Raw genomic sequence first — 19,805 nt, forward strand, 5'->3', positions numbered from 1 at the left:
AAATCGCGTCTTCATTATTTATGATGGATTCTCGTCGTTTAAGTTCACTTTAACATAAATGCAAAATTCATTTTGCATTTCAAAATGAATTTCAAACTTCAACTGGTTTATTTTTTTTTGTATATGGGTAACGTTATTATATTATTTATCTGTACATTATGGGGGAAAAGTAATTTTTCTAGAACTTCCTTTATTATTCATGCACGCTAGCCTCGTCTGTCAATACCATATTAAAACAGCGCTCTTGATCTAGTGTATTCGAGAAATAAAACTGCATGCATATCATTTGTTTGTTTGATTTTGAATTTCGCGCAAAGTTACAGGAGGGCTGTCTGCGCTAGCAGCCCCTCATTTAGCAGTGTAAGACTAGAGGGAATGCAGCTAGTCATCACCACCCACCGCTAACTCTTGGGCTACTCTTTTACTAACGAATAGTGGGATTGACCGTCTAATTATAACGTCCCCACGGCTGAAAGGGCAAGCATGATTGGTGTGACGAGGATTCGAACCCGCGACCCTCAGATTGCGAGTCGAGTGCCTTAACCACCTGGCCATGCCGGGCCATATGATTTGTCAGCTGAACTTTTTATCCATTCGTTGATCGAGTAGAAGGGTAAGTATAAAGGTAAAGTTACTATTTGTATGTGAGTGTGGTAACAAACATTCTTAACAGTGTTAGCTGAGGCTTGTTAAACAAAATGCTTAGAGGAAAGCAGAAAGTTCTAACTGAGGAAGACTGCTATTTATGGACAATTCAGGTGGTATTAATCTTTAAAGAATATTCGTCCGTGTACTTGAACTAGTTTTATGCACAGTGCACTCTAACTTGTTGTAAAACTGATTGTTATCAGCTTTAATATTGACTGTTTTTGACAAGGTTTAGTAAATGTAGTGATTAGTGAATTTGAAGAAATCTTGAATTCCTTTTACAAGTAAAACAATAAAGCAAACAAGCCTACATTTTACAGATCTTTTGTAAATTGTTTATTGTTTTGGAGTATGTACGCCAGTCACAGGTGTGTTTTTTTTCTAAATACGAAGAAAGTTAGATTGATTTAAAGTTTAAATTTAAAAAAATATATATATAATTTCCTGTTTTTCTCTGAGGTTGTACCTCATTTCATGTTTCCTAGATTGAGGTATATATAAAGTACACTTAAGGTATGAATACAGTCGTTTAAAGATTTGTGGTTCTTATGTTAATTGTAAAAGATCACTGTAACCAGGTACATATAAATTACTATATAAAACGCTGTGTCTTTCTTTTGCCAGCAAAATGACAAGTGAATTGCAGGATGCATTACCGCCGGTAACGAGGCTAGGACGTCACAATGGAGGTCCACCTCCATCACCCAAGTAAGTACATCACTGGCTTCTAACGTTATATATTAATTTTCACATATGTAATTTAATACATGATATATGATATTAAACTACTTTGTTTTAACATACGAAAGTAAGTACACGACCATCTTGTAACGTTTGATATCCAACTACTTTGTTATTTCATTATATCGAAACACGAAAGGTGTCTATTAATATATTGGATTTTTTTTTCCCATAAGCTGAATATTTCCTTTACGGCAAAGCTGTACCCCATACTACTCCTTGTACAGAGGGTTGTATGTTTATACTGAAACGATTTTCTATAAGCAAATTAAATCACGTGACAACTACAGCCGATAAAGTCAGTATATTACCACGTTTATTGGGTCTGTGTTTTCACATTTCTGTGCTTTACAATGTCGTGAGATGCCACCAAATATCGATCTTTCTGGGATAATAAGATTAGAAAAAGAACACATTTACACTCCAAGTAATTAGAAAAGAACTATTATATTAACCGATGTGTAAGTCCTTCCACTATGCATAACAAATTTATAAATAGAATAATAGATCTTTTTTGGAGGTATCCAGTGGCACAGTGGTGTGTCTGCGGACTTACACCGCTAGAAATCGGATTTCAATACCCGTAGTGGGCACAGCACAGACAACCCAATGTGTAGCTTTGTGCTTAAACTGGAAACAAACTATTTTGTGGGAGGGTATGTGACAACCCTTTCCGACACAAGCTATTCGCACACTCGGATCAGGTTGAGGAATATAGAATTTCTGAGATGCTTTGGACATGGCTGTGTTACCATGGGGTCTTTTACGATAGAATTTTGACCCGGTATGGCCAGGTGGGTTAAGGCGTGCGACTCGTAATCTGAGGGTCGCGGGTTCGCATCCCAGTCGCACCAAACATGCTCGCCTTTTCAGCGGTGGGGTCGTTATAATGTGACGTTCAATCTCACTATTCGTTGGTGAAAGAGTAGCCCAAGAGTTGGCGGTGGGTGGTGATGACTATCTGCCTTCCCTCTAGTCTTACACTGTTAACTTAGGGACGGCTAGCGCTGATAGCCCTCGAGTAGCTTTGCGCGAAATTCAAAAACAATACAATGAAATTTACGCTCAGTATCTATTATGAAGATACAATGTTATTATATATGTAATAATAATAACATTAAGTTATTGTCTGCTCTAAAAATGTGTATGCGCGCGCACTTATTTCAACAGGTATAATCAAAAGGCGTGTGTAAATATACTTTGTTGGGAGATATATTGTAAATAAAACAACATATTAAAAACTTATCATAGTCTTTAAAAGGTCTAACTTTAGGTCGCACAATAATATTAAAGTTCATTTATTGTTAGTATTAAATACGCTAAAATTTTGGCCCTAACTAAACTAAAACAAAAAACGTGCACAATATAGTGTTGTCTCTTTATGGGACATATCCCGTACTTAATAATGCTTTACTTAATATCAGACCTGAGATAAGTAAACTTGTAGATTTTCAGTATCACATATTACAATAATTTTATATTATTCTATAAATCCTGTATTAATAAAGTGTTGTTCTAATAAAGATATTAATTTGATTACATATTTTTTGCGAGTTTCTTCTCGTATTCACAGGTGAGTCGTATTGTAGAAGCTATAAAACTACTTTAATATGATGTATCCCTCCTCTGTATACTAGCAACAATTGAGAAGGAACGACCAAACACCCGGTGTCTTTAGTCACCTTGAAGGTGTTTATCAACACAACAGTTTCGGAAAACTAATGTTCTTAAAGCAGTTGTACGCAGTAGTATCCGTGATAGATATAGTCCTATAGGAGTTCCATGTTTTTAGCCTCCTATGAGATGGTTAGCAACGACAACTTTTTCGGAAGATATATCTTTTCCTAAAGCATCTGTACAGAACTCGGACAGTGAAGCCCACCTAAATATTCTAAACTGGTTCGAGGCTCGTTGAACGGCGACTAAAATGTGGTGTATTTTGAGAAAGAAACATCTGGTTACCCCCATCCGTTCATCCGTGATGTAAGATAGTATTAAACCTACTGTAACTGTCTGTTCTGTTTCTTTATGAATACTTTCTACTTAAGAACCGATAAATAACTGATCGTTCGTTTAACTAAAAAGGAAGTTTGAACACGTGCTTTTCTCCAGTGTTTCGATATTTATTCATTACTCGCCACATAGTAGCGAAGTTCGTATATTTACCTCACCAAATACGATCTCCATAATTAATAATTTCATCTAATTTACAACGAATCATCACAGTAAATTGTGAATTTGTCTTACTTGTCACGTACAGACTTCACACTTCCGCTGTGCTTGAATGAAACATCCGAGAGTTTATACCGATCAAAATACGGTTTCCATACAGGCACAGATAATCCATTATGTGGCTGAACAACAAATAAACGAACTTCATAATTATTGTATTATCTAACTTGCAGCGTATCAAAATAGCAAGTGAATAATTCATAAAAAAATACAATATTACTACATTAGTTAAGCATCACGGGCTAAGTTTATGCTTACAAGTCAACCCTAACCGCGTTTTAACAAAGCGTTTCTTTAATCATGCAAGTTAAGCGCCCGCAATCAATATACTTTAACCCATTCAGTTTAGTATGACTCCAAGAAGTGGGCTCCCAACATAAAACCTAAGTATCAGTTCATGGATTACTAAAGAATGAAAATCAATACATATGTTTATTAAATTGGTTTTGCCTAATGTGAAAAGAATAGAATACCATTTCTAAGGGATGGAAGTAAGATGTTAAACAGTGACTTGTTTTTAAACATGTTCATTCGTGACAAGAATCTAATTTATATATTTAGAACTTTACATTTACACGTAAAAAACAGCAAAACATCTAATACGTGATTAACAATAATAAACTGTATAATAACAATATTAATGTATACAAAACTCGCCCTTATTATTAAATTATACACTTTGAAAGAATAGAACACGTGAAACAAATACCAATTCCCACAAAGACTGCATGAATCAGAAGCTAGATATTTACGAATCTGACAACTAGATAGTGAAGCGAAACAGTACATTTGTGATAAAGTTATTGATTATAAGTTGATAATCCTGTTATAGAATCTTATATTAATATTTACTGTGTCATGTTACCAGCTGATAAAGTTATTAGTTATGAATCTGGTATATACAGTATTGATTCGTTGTCAATTATGAATCTAGTACGTATATTATGGAATGTTACATTACTATTTACTGTGTTGTTATGTTACTAGCTGTATAAAAGTTAAGGGTTACGAAACTGGTATTTAAATAGTAGTGTTAGATAATTTTATATTATTGTTGTTTCACATACATGTCGAGTGAATTTTTTTTTTCTACACTCGCTTGTATTTTTCAAATGTGTCCATCTGGAAAAACAAATCATTGTTTAATGAAACATGGTCTTCACGTCGGGTCTTCACGTGAATAACGTGTACAGTAGTTTTTTGTTTTTTTGGAATTTCGCACAAAGCTACTCGAGGGCTATCTGTGCTAGCCGTCCCTAATTTAGTAGTGTAAGACTAGAGGGAAGGCAGCTAGGCACCCACCGCCAACTCTTGGTCTACTCTTTTACCAACGAATAGTGGGATTGACCGTAACTTTATACACCCCCACGGCTGGGAGGGCGAGCATGTTTAGCGCGACGCGGGCGCGAACCCGCGAATTACGAGTCGCACGCCTTACGCGCTTGGCCATGCCAGGCCTGTACAGTAGTAGCCTTGTGATTGTAATAACTGTTAGAACTACCTGTGTTATACGCTAATTAAAGTTTGGTATCGTGTGGCTGTAGCGTGCAAAATAAACCATAATGTATTTTTATCTTTACAGCCTTCAAGGAAATTGTTTTTTGACATGTTGATTAATGTTTAGATCTACTTGTGCTTTGAAAATAAATTGTTTTGCGCTTAAAAATATTACCATTGAAAAAAAAAAAAGACAGGCAGTATTGTAAATTTTAAAAGGCCCTTAGGTGATTTGTGTTTGACAAACTCAAATTCAAATCTCACTCGGCAATAATTTAACAAGTCTCTTGTGGTACGGTCAGGCTGCGCATGCGTAGTTTGTACAGTGACAACTTCAGAACACAAACACATATTTTGTGAACAGTCTTAATCCTGTTTGTTTGAAGCATATTTGTGTTATGAAGAAACAGGTGTATCGTTTTTTCCAGTTTGTAGTTGTTGCATTGCGAACTAAAGTAATTCTGATGTGTCAGTAAAGGAACGATCTTTGACGTCAGGCTAATAAACCTTTATGATTTCTCAGCATGTACAGAAACACACACCAAAAAGCTCTATTTTTATTTGCAACTCTTTTGAACAGTGCTCACCCTAAACTTGATAAATAAAGGTTTATTTCACCTCAAGTCAAGGGTCGTTTGGTTACTGAAGGACGTATATTGCTGTTTGAAAAGATAATTGCAGGTATACTTTTAAGTGCCAGAAGCGTATTGTTGGCTGGTTAACAGTTGGCATCCATGTGAACTGAATGTATGTTAACTGAAGAGGACGCATAAACATGCATTAAAGGTTGAAACAGATGTATAGAAGACGTAATGGTGTTAAAGCTTCTGTTAGAAGTTCGGATAAAGTTCAAAGTTGATAACCTTACATGTGTCTTATTGATTTAATCACTTTAGTAGTCTGTAATCAATTGTTATATAATACGCTTTATTTTTCGACTCGATGGCAGGTGGAATAGCTTACCTTAGAAAGAGCAGGATTCTGTCGAATATACAGGTTAATATTACGTATAAATATAACATATTGAACGTCATTATCTTCACTGTATTGTATCTAAAAATAAAAATTTTGATTTAAAACAAAATATAATTAAACAATGGATCTTACACTTTCCACAGAAATATTTGGTTCTGCAAATTTGTTTAGAAACCGTTACGAATATTCGTACAAAAATTACTCAGCCACAATTTTCTGCAAGCGATAATGTCCCCCGATGTAGCTTTGCTACAAGAAAACACACACACAGAGCGATAATAGAGGTTTGTTTTTATCATTATTAACCATCTATTTGTGTCTCAGATAACATTTTCGAAACGAGTAACAGTTTAATTTGAAATAGCTGTAAATGGTAGATTTACATAGTCCTACATATTACTGTTGTTTATATTTGATAAAGAAAACTGAAACATGGCTGTAGATGGTAGATTTACATAGTTCTACATATTACTGTTGTTTATACGATAAAGAAAACTGAAACATAGCTGTAGATGGTAGATTTACATAGTTCTACATATTACTGTTGTTTATACGATAAAGAAAACTGAAACATAGCTGTAGATGGTAGATTTACATAGTTCTACATATTACTGTTGTTTATACGATAAAGAAAACTGAAACATAGCTGTAGATGGTAGATTTACATAGTTCTACATATTACTGTTGTTTATACGATAAAGAAAACTGAAACATAGCTGTAGATGGTAGATTTACATAGTTCTACATATTACTGTTGTTTATACGATAAAGAAAACTGAAACATAGCTGTAAATGGTAGATTTACATAGTCCTACATATTACTGTTGTTTATATTTGATAAAGAAAACTGAAACATGGCTGTAGATGGTAGATTTACATAGTTCTACATATTACTGTTGTTTATACGATAAAGAAAACTGAAACATAGCTGTAGATGGTAGATTTACATAGTTCTACATATTACTGTTGTTTATACGATAAAGAAAACTGAAACATAGCTGTAGATGGTAGATTTACATAGTTCTACATATTACTGTTGTTTATACGATAAAGAAAACTGAAACATAGCTGTAGATGGTAGATTTACATAGTTCTACATATTACTGTTGTTTATACGATAAAGAAAACTGAAACATAGCTGTAAATGGTAGATTTACATAGTCCTACATATTACTGTTGTTTATATTTGATAAAGAAAACTGAAACATGGCTGTAGATGGTAGATTTACATAGTTCTACATATTACTGTTGTTTATACGATAAAGAAAACTGAAACATAGCTGTAGATGGTAGATTTACATAGTCCTACATATTACTGTTGTTTATACGATAAAGAAAACTGAAACATGGCTGTAGATGGTAGATTTACATAATTCTACATATTACTGTTGTTTATACGATAAAGAAAACTGAAACATGGCTGTAGATGGTAGATTTACATAGTTCTACATATTACTGTTGTTTATACGATAAAGAAAACTGAAACATGGCTGTAGATGGTAGATTTACATAGTTCTACATACTCCTAATAATTATGGCCGTAACAGTTGATTGTTATACTAAAAACGTTTTTCACCATTTATTTGTGTGTAAGATAACATTTTGGAAAGGAGAACCAGTTCAATTTGTAATAAGAATTTTGTGGTACAATTCAGTTCTTAACTGGTTGCTCAGAGGTAAATTTGAGGTTTTATAACGCTATGTGGGTCTCAATCCCCTTGTTTAGCTCGACGCAGTTAGCACATTATTTTAATTGTAAATTATAACAATTAAAAGTTATTTCTAACCATGATTAGCTTATAATAACGTAGTATTTATGCTTTTGTTTTTGATCATCGAAACAAGGAATTCTATACAATTTATGTATCTCAGAACGACTGGTATGGGTATTAACATGTTTTACTGATAAAGTAGAAACAATGTTTCGACCTTCCTAGGTCATCTTCAGGTTAACAAACAAAGTTTGCAACTGACTGTTGTCCCGCACGTGTGTTAGGGACGAGAGTATAAACAGGTACGGGATTGTAGGGGGCGTTGCAATTGGATGTTACGTTATTATTTATTAGGTTGAGGAATAATTCGTGAGCGTTTCTAAATAATTTCATTCAAGCATTACATGCAAGACTATACAATACTTCAACATTACACCCAAAACATTTATTATGATACTTTATTTCATGTAATACCTAGGTATATAGTATGCATTGTTTTAAACGAAATTGCAAGAAATTAAATGCGAAAAGCAGATGGTGTCGAAAATGCTCGATTTTATCCACTTTACATTCCATTTAATGAGCTGAAAATGAAAGCAAAAATTAAAGACATATGAAAATCAAACACACCATCTATTAGAGCAAAAAATTATCTACCAAATGACATGAAATATTTTGTGAAAGCGTTTCATTTATGAATATATTTTTTTAACTTGAAAAAACGCTCACGAATTATTCCTCAACCCAATAGTATACGTGTAAAGGTGTTCCTTTATATTGGTTTAATTTTGGTTTTAGTTGTTGTATATGTAGGGCTTCTCTGATTCTCCATTTGTTTATGTTTGTTTCCCTACTTAGTATCTCGGTGTTTTCTATGGTTATGTTGTTTATTTGATTTGCAGTGTTCAAAAACGTGTGAAGGTGTTTTTTGTGTTATTTGAATCTCGTTTCCATTTTTCTGCATGTTTCTTCAATATAGAAGTTGTGGCAGTTGTTACATTGTATTTTATAAATAATGTTGGTGTTGTGTTTGTCAGTGTAGTTTTGTACCTGGTTTTTGAATAAATTTGGTGTTTACTGGAATGTTGTGTTTTGTTATAAGTTGTTTTTTCCCCAAATGTTGGTTATTTTTTCGCTGATGTCTGGAACATAAGGTATCCAACAGTGTAAGGTTTTGTAGTTTGTTTTGTCTTGGGATTTATTGTTGTTTCTTTGTTATTGATATAGTTTTGTGCTTGTAGTTTTTTCAACGGTTTTGGAAGGAAATTTGTTGATGTTGATGAAGTGTTGTTTTATTTGGTTGATTTCATCGTTAATTTTATCTGGTGAGTACAGTTTTGTGGCTGTGTTTATTTGATTTCTTAACATGCTGAATTTTTGTTTTGTTTCATGTGCTGAGTCCCAGGGAATGTATAACCCAATATGGGTGATTTTTCTGTATATTTCTGTTTTGAATTATGTATAAGAAATTCTATTTGGTTGTGTGTTTTTTGTTTGTTTTGTTTTCTGTTCACAAGTGAACTTGATGTTGCAGTGTATAGAGTTATCGTGGTTGAAAAACTAAGTGTGTGTTCTGTAGATGTGAATACAGCAATTGTATTGTCACCATATCTGTACCAGTATAGTGGTGGGCGTGAGGCTGAATTTGAATTGATCGCTTGAGATTCAATCTGTGTCATACAAATGTTGGCTAGAACAGATAGCACAGGATTCGCCAGACTTATGTCTTTTTTTTTTGTCTGATAATATATGATATCCAAGTGGTTAAGGTCAACAGATGATCAATACAATAATTATAAATAAATTATAATTCAATACGGTATATTGACTTCCATACGCAAAATGAACACAGAATCAGTTCACTTGTAGTAGTTTTTATTATACTTATTATTCAACTTATTAAAAGTTGAACTGAAATGGTCACTTGATATATTCAAACATGACCCTGCATGACCAGGTGGTTAATCCCTGTTTGATTCCCTGTCACACCAAACATGCTCGCCCTTTCAGCTGTGGATGCGTTCTAATATGACGGTCAACCAAACCATTCGTTGGTAAAAGAGTAGCTCAAGAGTTGGCGGTGGGTGGTGATGACTAGCTGCTTTTCCTCTAGCCTTACACTGCTAAATTAAGGACGGCTAGTGCAGATAGCTCTCGTATAGCTGCATACGAAATTCTAAAAAACACATATATACAAGCACATGAACTGTGATGAACATTAAATATTTATGTCATTGACATATTTTACGTGCACGGATTAAACCAGGAAATAAATGTCAGAAAGATGACTGTGCAACACTTACGTATCTGACGCAAGAAAAACGACGAGACTGTTGCAAACTAACTTGACTGCTTAGAACACTGATTTCCATTTCAATGTTTTTTAAAAATGTAACTAACCAGTCATGACTAAATAAGGTGTATTATCCTTATGTTCCGAACTGCAGAGTAAACTTGTACAATATTCAGAGCATGTCACTTCATATTTATTACATAACAGCAGTTAATGTTTGTAGTCAGTAGTCTGTGTGACTATGAGATAGAATCTAAAAAACTTGACGATACTTATTTTCCAGATTGGGTGATTATTTGGAATATGACAACTGAATGCACAAACATTATCCAAAATTTACATAAAAAACTGCTTAAAGCTATGTTGAACACAAAATATAAAGAACTACATGACTTACAAAAACAAAAAATGAAACATAAACCAAATCAACATTAGGAATGACAGAGACAAAAAGATCTGATACAATAAAAAACTAGAAAAACTAAGATGCAAACAACAGAAAAAACACCAACACGACAAACCATTGACTAACCTCATAATTAACAGATCCGACCGACAATTAAACACAGACGAGATAAATCTACTTAACAAAGGATTCAACTTTGCAATAGCACCTAGGTACGTTCCAACCTTAAAAATCAAAACATGTTTAGAAGACCTAGCCAGAAAACTTGTGATACTTTCCACAGAAAACAAAAACAACAAGAAAACAACCGAAAACAACCAACAGAAAGAAGACAACTTCGACAACTCTATTGACATCCAACAGCGAAACTTCTCAGAAAAATTTAAAAATTTATACTTCCCAGAAACACCTAAAAACAACATCTTAAACGATTTTTTCAAAGAATTTTCTCACAAAACCATCAACATAATTTCACAAACAGGAAACTAAAAAACAACGTTACAAAAAGAGACATTAATTCCATTAAAAACCTAAAACAACACAAAAATATCAAAATTCTAAAAGCAGATAAAGGAAACGCTATAATTATAATGAACACGAATGAATACATCCAAAAAATTGAAAAACATCCTATCAGACACAAACAAATTTCAACCAATACACACAAATCCAATAAAGACACACGAATCGCAACTAAATAAAATACTACTAAAAATGAAAAATGCCAACACAATTTCACAAACACTTTATTCCTACCTACACAAGACCGACTCACGCACACCGCAAATATACGGCATCCCCAAACCTCATAAACTAGATTGTCCATTACGACCAATAATATCCACATATGAGTCCTTTAATTACAATCTCAGTAAATATATAGCATGGGCATTCTCCAAATATGTAACACCAGCCAGCTCATTCATCAAAGACTCTTTTAATTTCAAATCTAATCTTAATTAACTTAATCATAAAGTTTTAATGGCCAGTATCAATGTTGTATCTCTCTTTTACAGAAGTCCCAACCGCTGAAACCTGCAAGATAGCCTTAGAACTCTATATCCGAGAACCTAACCCATCAGTAGACATTCCCAGCAACCAATTGGCAATCCTCATAGTATTCACCACGAAGAAGATAAACTTCATGTTCAACAACCACAACTATATACAAACAAATGGCCTAAGCATGGGCAATCCAGTATCATCAGTTTTAGCAAATATTTTTATGACACAAGTTGAAACACAAGCAATTAATACAGCATTACATCCACCACTATACTGGTACAGATATGTAGACGACACATTTGCGGGATTCACATCTACAGAACACACACTTAATTTTTTCAATCACATTAACTCTATACATTCAAACATTAACTTCACACGTAGACAGGAAGGAAGCAATCAAATATCATTTCTTGATCTCAAAATTACAAGAACCGATACACAATTTAAAACAGAAATCCACCGAAAAATCACTCCTATTGGACAATACATTCCTTGGGACTCAGCATATGAAACAAACCAAAAACTCAACATACCAAGAAACCAAATAAACACAGCCATAAAACTATGCTCACCAGATAAAATTAACGACGAATTAGACAAAATAAAACAATACTTCATCAGCATCAATAAGTTTCCTCCACAAACCGTAGAAAACATTATACGCACACACCTAGACAAAAAGCAAAATCAATTTACAAAAGTAAATATATCCCACGAATTAAATAATCACGAAACCATATACTGCTGCATACCATATATTCCCGACATCAGCAGAAAAATAACCAACATTTTGCAAAAACTAATAACAAAATATGACATTCCAGTTAATACCAAATTTATTCAAAAACCAGGCACAAAACTAAGGTCTATACTATGAAAAAATATACACTGACAAACACCACACCAACATTATTTATAAAATACAATGTGATAACTGCCACGACTTTTATATTGGAGAAACAAGTAGAAAAATGAAAACCAGATTCACAGAACACAACAAGTCACCTTCACACGTTTTCGAACACTACAACTCAAATAAACACAACATAACCATAAAAAACACCCATATACCAAATAAAGAAACAAACATAAACAAACGCAAAATTAAAGAAGCCTTACTTATACAACAACTCAAGCCCAAAATAAACCAATACAAAGGAACACCTTTATACCTATATTAATAAATATAATCCAACATCTAATCACGCCCTCTACATTCCTACACTCAATTACACAACCGCCTTCAAACATGTGGTCAGCTATCGGTCGGTTACCTCCTGACGGTGACCGAAGAAGGTCGAAACGTTGTTCGCTCCTGTACATAGAGCTTTCTCTACCCATACCAGCCATTTTTACATATATATTTTTCTCTACAAGTGGGTTTTCTCGACATCACGGATGAGGACGTTTGAGGCTGTTAAATATGATACGCACAAAAATAACAGGCGATCTGACTGGTAACGATCACTTGGAATTCTAACACATCCATAGGATGAAAGTACTTTGCAGTTCTAGCTTTCTAACCCTTCAGTTAAAGTTTATGATGAGTTTTGGCAGGTGATCACACGAAAAGCTATCAGAGACTTCGTGTTTAGAAGGTCTGTACTGGTCTCTTGGGAACTGTACTCTTAAAAAAACAAAAGGAAAACTCGGACTGTGATGAATAAATTGCAATAGAAAGTGCTTATTCCACTAGGTGTATTCAAAGTAGTTTTCTTGTGATGCCGATCGTACTAGCTTTCTATAAACATAGATGGCAGCACATAAGTGGACAACACGGTTATTTAGGCAGAACTATAATTTCATCCATTGAGCTATTCACATGCCACTGTCCCCCAGTGGCTCAGCGGTATCTCTGCGGACTTACAACGCTAAAAACCGGGTTTCGATATCCGTCGTGGGCAGAACACAAATAGCCCATTGTGTATCTTTGTGCTTAATTCAAAACAACAACAACATGCCACTGAGAAACGAATTTCACATTAACAAAACTGACACGACTTGGGCCTCTTGATACTCGTATTCCAACATTTCAGCCATTTTCGTTTTATAATTCGGAAGCGGCGGCAACAAAAAAGTTGGAACTCTAGCAGAAGATGGCAAGAAGTCATCAAGAAATAACGAAGAAATGTTAACGAGAAGGAAAGACAAGTGCGCCAGATTTAATTTTCTATCTCCAACATGCTTTAACGAGAAATAATATGAAAGTCGTAAAAAATTTATTGTAAAGAAATTCAAAGGTGATGTTGACGTTAGTCCTTGCGCAAACTGTAAAAGTCCGAGCAAACATTTGTGAATAAATTCTGAAGTTGGTGTCTGTTTTGGAAGATGCTCGAATATTAGCAAATAAACAGACTGCTTATATCTCATTTTTATACTATATTTTCACTCATAAGTCGTTATCAGTAATTACTGTTGTGATCTCTATCCAAAACATGAAGTAACCATTCTCATTAAAGGTATTGTTGTTGTTTCTCAAGCGTTGAAGTTTACGTGTAAATTAATTATTACTTTTTATTGTAGCATAGTAACAGTATTAATTGTTAAATTTAACTCTTAGTATTCATTACTATTTCATCTTCTAATTACACCTCTAATTATTTTTATTTAGTTATAGTAAGCTCTCAGAACGTCTTCGAGAATCGACTCCAGATGAACTCCAGTGCTCCATGTTTTGTGGAGGCAAGAAATGCAAGTACGAAAGTTCGACATATTGGAAAAAAGAGGATATGGCTTTAGATGGAGTGTACTCGCATTGGTAAGAGTATTTATCATCAGTAGTACGATATCGCGCGGCACGAGCGACATTCTGACATGCGTACCTGCCCTTTTATTTTTATGACAGTAAACATGCACTATATAAAATGCAGCGTTTCAGAATATTTCTCAGAAACAACGTTTTGGACTCGCAAAATATCACACAGCTAGCTATAACTTTTGTCGCTGTAAAATTACGCTTCTGCTGCGACTTTAGCTCTAACCAGTCAGAGGTTTTTTGATGTGTCCAGTGTTGATTAAGCTGCTAAACTCTAAATGTCAATCAGTCATGGGATTCAAACCCATGGTATGCTCGAAGATTAGACCATCAAATCGAGACGACTCTTTTATCTAACATGTGACTTATTTCACAGTTCTGTGGCTGACGAGTGAATCTTAACGATTACTTCGTGTTAATATGTGCAGCGTTTTATAGGCTTGTCAGTGTTGTTTCTGCTAAGATACCTAAATATACTGTGTTTATATACTAATATTCCTTTTCATCAGTAATCATAATGCCATTAGCCAATTTAACGTATACCACAATCATGGATATGGCAGTAAATATATTTATTAATTTCTGTTTCTGTATATAGTGTATGGAAAAATAAATTGAGAATACTCAGTTTTTAACTCGTAGACTCAGACATAACTTTTGTGTAAGGATTCTGTGTTGGGAAATAACGAATATCGTGGTGAATAAGGGGTCTAAGATTAATTAATTACGTGAGATATTGTTGCAATGGAACCTACTGTTCAAGCAGTTGTCCACATATTTCGTCACCGAACTCCATCGTTCCACCCGACACTACAGTCGTTGACGTTTTACAACCCGGAAGTGGCTGAAATTTCTTGAAGTTTTTTGTCGTTACCCCCCAAAAAATACGAACCTCTTCAAGGGACTCTTAAGACTATTTTGCGAGCTTTTAGCGTCAACTTGAATGAATAACGTACATCGTATGCCAATTAACTTTGAAAAAGTAAATCCATGGATTTTTTTTTTTTACTTAGTTATAAATGACATTGAACCCAATCATAGTATTTGTTGTATCACATAGACAGTTCACTTAGGATTTTCTAATTTGCGTACAATGAAGTATAGAAGGTTAGTTTATGCTATAATCCTTTATTTGTGGGATGTCACTAAGGCTGACTGTCGTCCCTAATTTCGAAATGCCTAACACAGGGAAGGAAACCTCCCGGTACTACCCACCATCAATTTCACGGCTGTATATTACCAATGAATAGTGGGATTGATTGTAGTATTATAACGTCCCCATGGCTGAAAGAGCGAACAAGTGGCTTAGATTCTACTACTCGCAGGTTATGTGTGTTTGTGTTTTTTTGTAGCAAAGCCACATCGGGCTATCTGCTAAGCCCACCGAGGGGAATCGAACCCCTGATTTTAGCGTTGTAAATCCGGAGACATACCGCTGTACTAGCGGGGGGCACGCAGGTTATGAAGCCACCACCTGACCACTAGGCCATTCTACTAAGAATGCAACGATCTATACCACAACATAAAGTACGTTATCTTTATAACTTTCGCGTGCGTGAAATACAAAATTAAATGCACTTCTTAATTATTTGCCCTGTGACGTGTTTCTCTATTTTTTTGAGGCACTTAAGGCCTATATATATATTAAACGATCATTTTCGCAACCAGAAAAAACAACGATATCACAGAAGCTCAAAAGACAGACAGTCTTATTTGTTCATAACTGTTTTAACAACATTTGAAAACTATCGTTTCTCTCCAGTACTTTTTATAAGGCTGAACATATTTAATTTTTTTCACTCTTTGTTATTGTGGTTGCTTTGCAGTTGCGCTAAATGATAAATGGTTAGAATCCATCTGCAGTCAAGACGGGATCCTGAATAGCCGCGGGTTTGAAATTCTTTTCGGTATGATTACAGTTTATTAGTCTATAAGGCCTTATTTTCTGTTCAGTTTCCGTTTCTTTTCTGTTTCTTTTGAATTTCGTGCAAAGCTACTCGAGGGCTATCTGCGCCAGCCGTCCATAATTTAGCAGTGTAAGACTAGAGGAAAGGCAGCTAGTCATCACCACCCACCGCCAACTCTTGGGCTACTCTTTTACAAACGAATAGTGGGATTGACCGTCACATTATAACGCTCCCACGGCTGGGAGGGCGAGCATGTTTGATGCGACCGGGATTCGAACCCGCGACCTTCGGATTACGAGTCGAACGCCTTGACACGCTTGGCCATGCCGGGCCCTTTTCTGTTCGTTAACTATATTTTTGTGCGCACGTAAACCCGATTCAATTTTATTACTCATCGCGAACTTTACCAGCCTCCCTTCACATTGAAATTATTTTACGCACAATAAGAATAAATTAATCTGAAACCTTGAGTGTATTAAAATATGTCAGTCGAAAGAGTTTGGCTTTCTGAGTCCAAAACTGTAATTATATATCAAATCTGTCAAGAGATAGGGGATATGGACTAAAAGTTTATACTTGAGATGAAGAAATATCGGAACCATTCTATGAGCCGCTATGTCACAGTTTTGTGCATAATTCAAAACAAAACAAAAATCAATTCAGTTATTATAACGATTTGTAATCAGCTAGTTTATTCAAAAGTTTTACAAAAATCTCGCACAGTTAAACTACCATTTGTAAATCTTAAGTTATAGAATTAAAACTCTCGTTACACACGAAAAGCTACACTGAATAACTTGTTAATGCAATAAAACTGACTTAAAACTTTTAGTGTATTTTTGCGCGAAATTCAAAATAAACCAAACCTAAACTTTTTATTACAATGTAAAACGGAGTATTAGAATACAAAGAAAATTAGATGCTTGTACATTCAAGGTTAATCTAATTTCGTGTGTTTATTCGGCCTTGTTACTTTCGTATAAAAACTTGTAAGGATAACTGGAAATACGTTACGTGGAGCTAGCACTAATGTTTAAAATTTAGGTTATCGAGTGTGAAACTGTTCCTATAGAAACTTTTGTTTTTCTTTTTCAGCTTGGGAAATTTTACGTAAGCGACAAGGGTGTATTAAAATAACCATAATGATTGGTTAACTTAGTTATTATTATTTCGATGGGAGGAGTTTTTTGTTTTTTTTAAATGAATATTCACCACTGCGTGTTTTTCCTCCAAGGCCAATATCCTTCTGCCATTAAACACAAAATAATTTTCTTAGAAATTAATTCTCTCGAACTTCTGTGTAAAACGGTGACAGGAGGGTGTTTACATGGGCTTTAGCATCTACCTGGCTCCTCGTATGCAAAAAAAAAAAAGTTCACAATTACTAAAAACATGCCTGATTCCACACAGGTTGCTTGCTGCGACCTAGGAAGAAAAAATATTTCGACTTTGAAGTGAATGATACATAGGGACTTTTAAGTATTTACAGTAAAAAGAAAAACAACCGAGGTATTCTGTCAAGCGTTAATACGAATGGATTGAGTTTATTATTGGATTTGAAAAGTTCTTATGACACCGACTGAATAGGAATAAATGAGGATATGTTTGCTTGTCATGGCCTGCCCGGCGTGGCCAAGCGTGTTAAGGCGTGCGACTTGCAATCTGAGGGTCGCGGGTTCGCATCCCCGTCGCGCCGTACATGCTCGCCCTTTCAGCCGTGAGGGTGTTATAATGTGACGGTCAATCCCACTATTCGTTGGTAAAAGAGTAGCCCAAGAGTTGGCGGTGGGTGGTGATGACTAGCTGCCTTCCCTTGTAGTCTTACACTGCTAAATTAGGAACGGCTAGCACAGATAGCCCTCGAGAAGCTTTGTGCGAAAATGTCAGAAAACAAACAAACAATTCTCATGGCCTTCTACCCTATGTGTACGAGGGGCAACCCACAGTTCACATACTCTCCCCTAACATCTTCCTCCCCTATAAAAGTCGTGCCTTACCACACTTGAATACTGTTACTTTTGTACATAAGTCTCGGCACGTTACTGATGTAACTAGTTACAATTTTTCCTCCCATAAGGTGGTGTAATCTATCCTTAATAAGGAATGGTTGCTATGATACGGCCACACGTGCATATTCCGAGTGAGAAATTCCACACACTTATCATTAACAGCTTACCCACTGTTACGTACTATAATTTATCGCACCAATTTTCAATTAATTACGTTATGTATTATAATTTATCGCACCAATTTTCAATTAATTACGTTATGTATTATAATTTATCGCACCAATTTTCAATTAATTACGTTATGTATTATAATTTATCGCACCAATTTTCAATTAATTACGTTATGTATTATAATTTATCGCACCAATTTTCAATTAATTACGTTATGTATTATAATTTATCGCACCAATTTTCAATTAATTACGTTATGTATTATAATTTATCGCACCAATTTTCAATTAATTACGTTACGTACTATAATTTATCGCACCAATTTTCAATTAATTACGTTATGTATTATAATTTATCGCACCAATTTTCAATTAATTACGTTATGTATTATAATTTATCGCACCAATTTTCAATTAATTACGTTATGTATTATAATTTATCGCACCAATTTTCAATTAATTACGTTATGTATTATAATTTATCGCACCAATTTTCAATTAATTACGTTATGTATTATAATTTATCGCACCAATTTTCAATTAATTACGTGATGTATTATAATTTATCGCACCAATTTTCAATTAATTACGTTATGTATTATAATTTATCGCACCAATTTTCAATTAATTACGTTATGTATTATAATTTATCGCACCAATTTTCAATTAATTACGTTATGTATTATAATTTATCGCACCAATTTTCAATTAATTACGTTACGTACTATAATTTATCGCACCAATTTTCAATTAATTACGTTACGTACTATAATTTATCGCACCAATTTTCAATTAATTACGTTATGTATTATAATTTATCGCACCAATTTTCAATTAATTACGTTATGTATTATAATTTATCGCACCAATTTTCAATTAATTACGTTATGTATTATAATTTATCGCACCAATTTTCAATTAATTACGTTATGTATTATAATTTATCGCACCAATTTTCAATTAATTACGTGATGTATTATAATTTATCGCACCAATTTTCAATTAATTACGTGATGTATTATAATTTATCGCACCAATTTTCAATTAATTACGTGATGTATTATAATTTATCGCACCAATTTTCAATTAATTACGTTATGTATTATAATTTATCGCACCAATTTTCAATTAATTACGTTATGTATTATAATTTATCGCACCAATTTTCAATTAATTACGTTATGTATTATAATTTATCGCACCAATTTTCAATTAATTACGTTATGTATTATAATTTATCCCGAATGAGTTTCCGATTTTTATGTTACGTACGTTAAGTATTATGATTTGAAATGGTTGAAAATTTTAATTTTAATTTAGAAGTTACATCAATGTCAATATGTATCAGATTTATATTTGCCAACTACAGGGTGGCCCGTAAGTCTCTACCCAACCATATGTTATTATATTATATTCAATTACACATGTATTATAAATTTGTTTCTTTTTTTC

At 34.1% G+C, this 19,805-nt stretch overlaps 1 protein-coding gene across 2 annotated transcripts in view; it reads left to right on the top strand.

Moving 5' to 3' along the window:
- Positions 1 to 19,805, top strand: part of LOC143226465 (protein tyrosine phosphatase domain-containing protein 1-like) — a 108,248-nt gene that overhangs the window by 62,613 nt on the left and 25,830 nt on the right. For both annotated transcript variants that reach the window (XM_076457474.1, XM_076457473.1), the window contains exons 2-3: positions 1,273 to 1,356; positions 14,124 to 14,270. In XM_076457474.1, coding sequence (XP_076313589.1) covers positions 1,277 to 1,356; positions 14,124 to 14,270 — 227 coding nt within the window. In that variant the 5' untranslated portion in view covers positions 1,273 to 1,276. The remainder of the gene's footprint in view (positions 1 to 1,272; positions 1,357 to 14,123; positions 14,271 to 19,805) is intronic.

Source organism: Tachypleus tridentatus, chromosome 9, assembly GCF_004210375.1.
Source record: "Tachypleus tridentatus isolate NWPU-2018 chromosome 9, ASM421037v1, whole genome shotgun sequence".
Classification (NCBI taxonomy): Eukaryota; Metazoa; Arthropoda; class Merostomata; order Xiphosura; family Limulidae; genus Tachypleus; species Tachypleus tridentatus.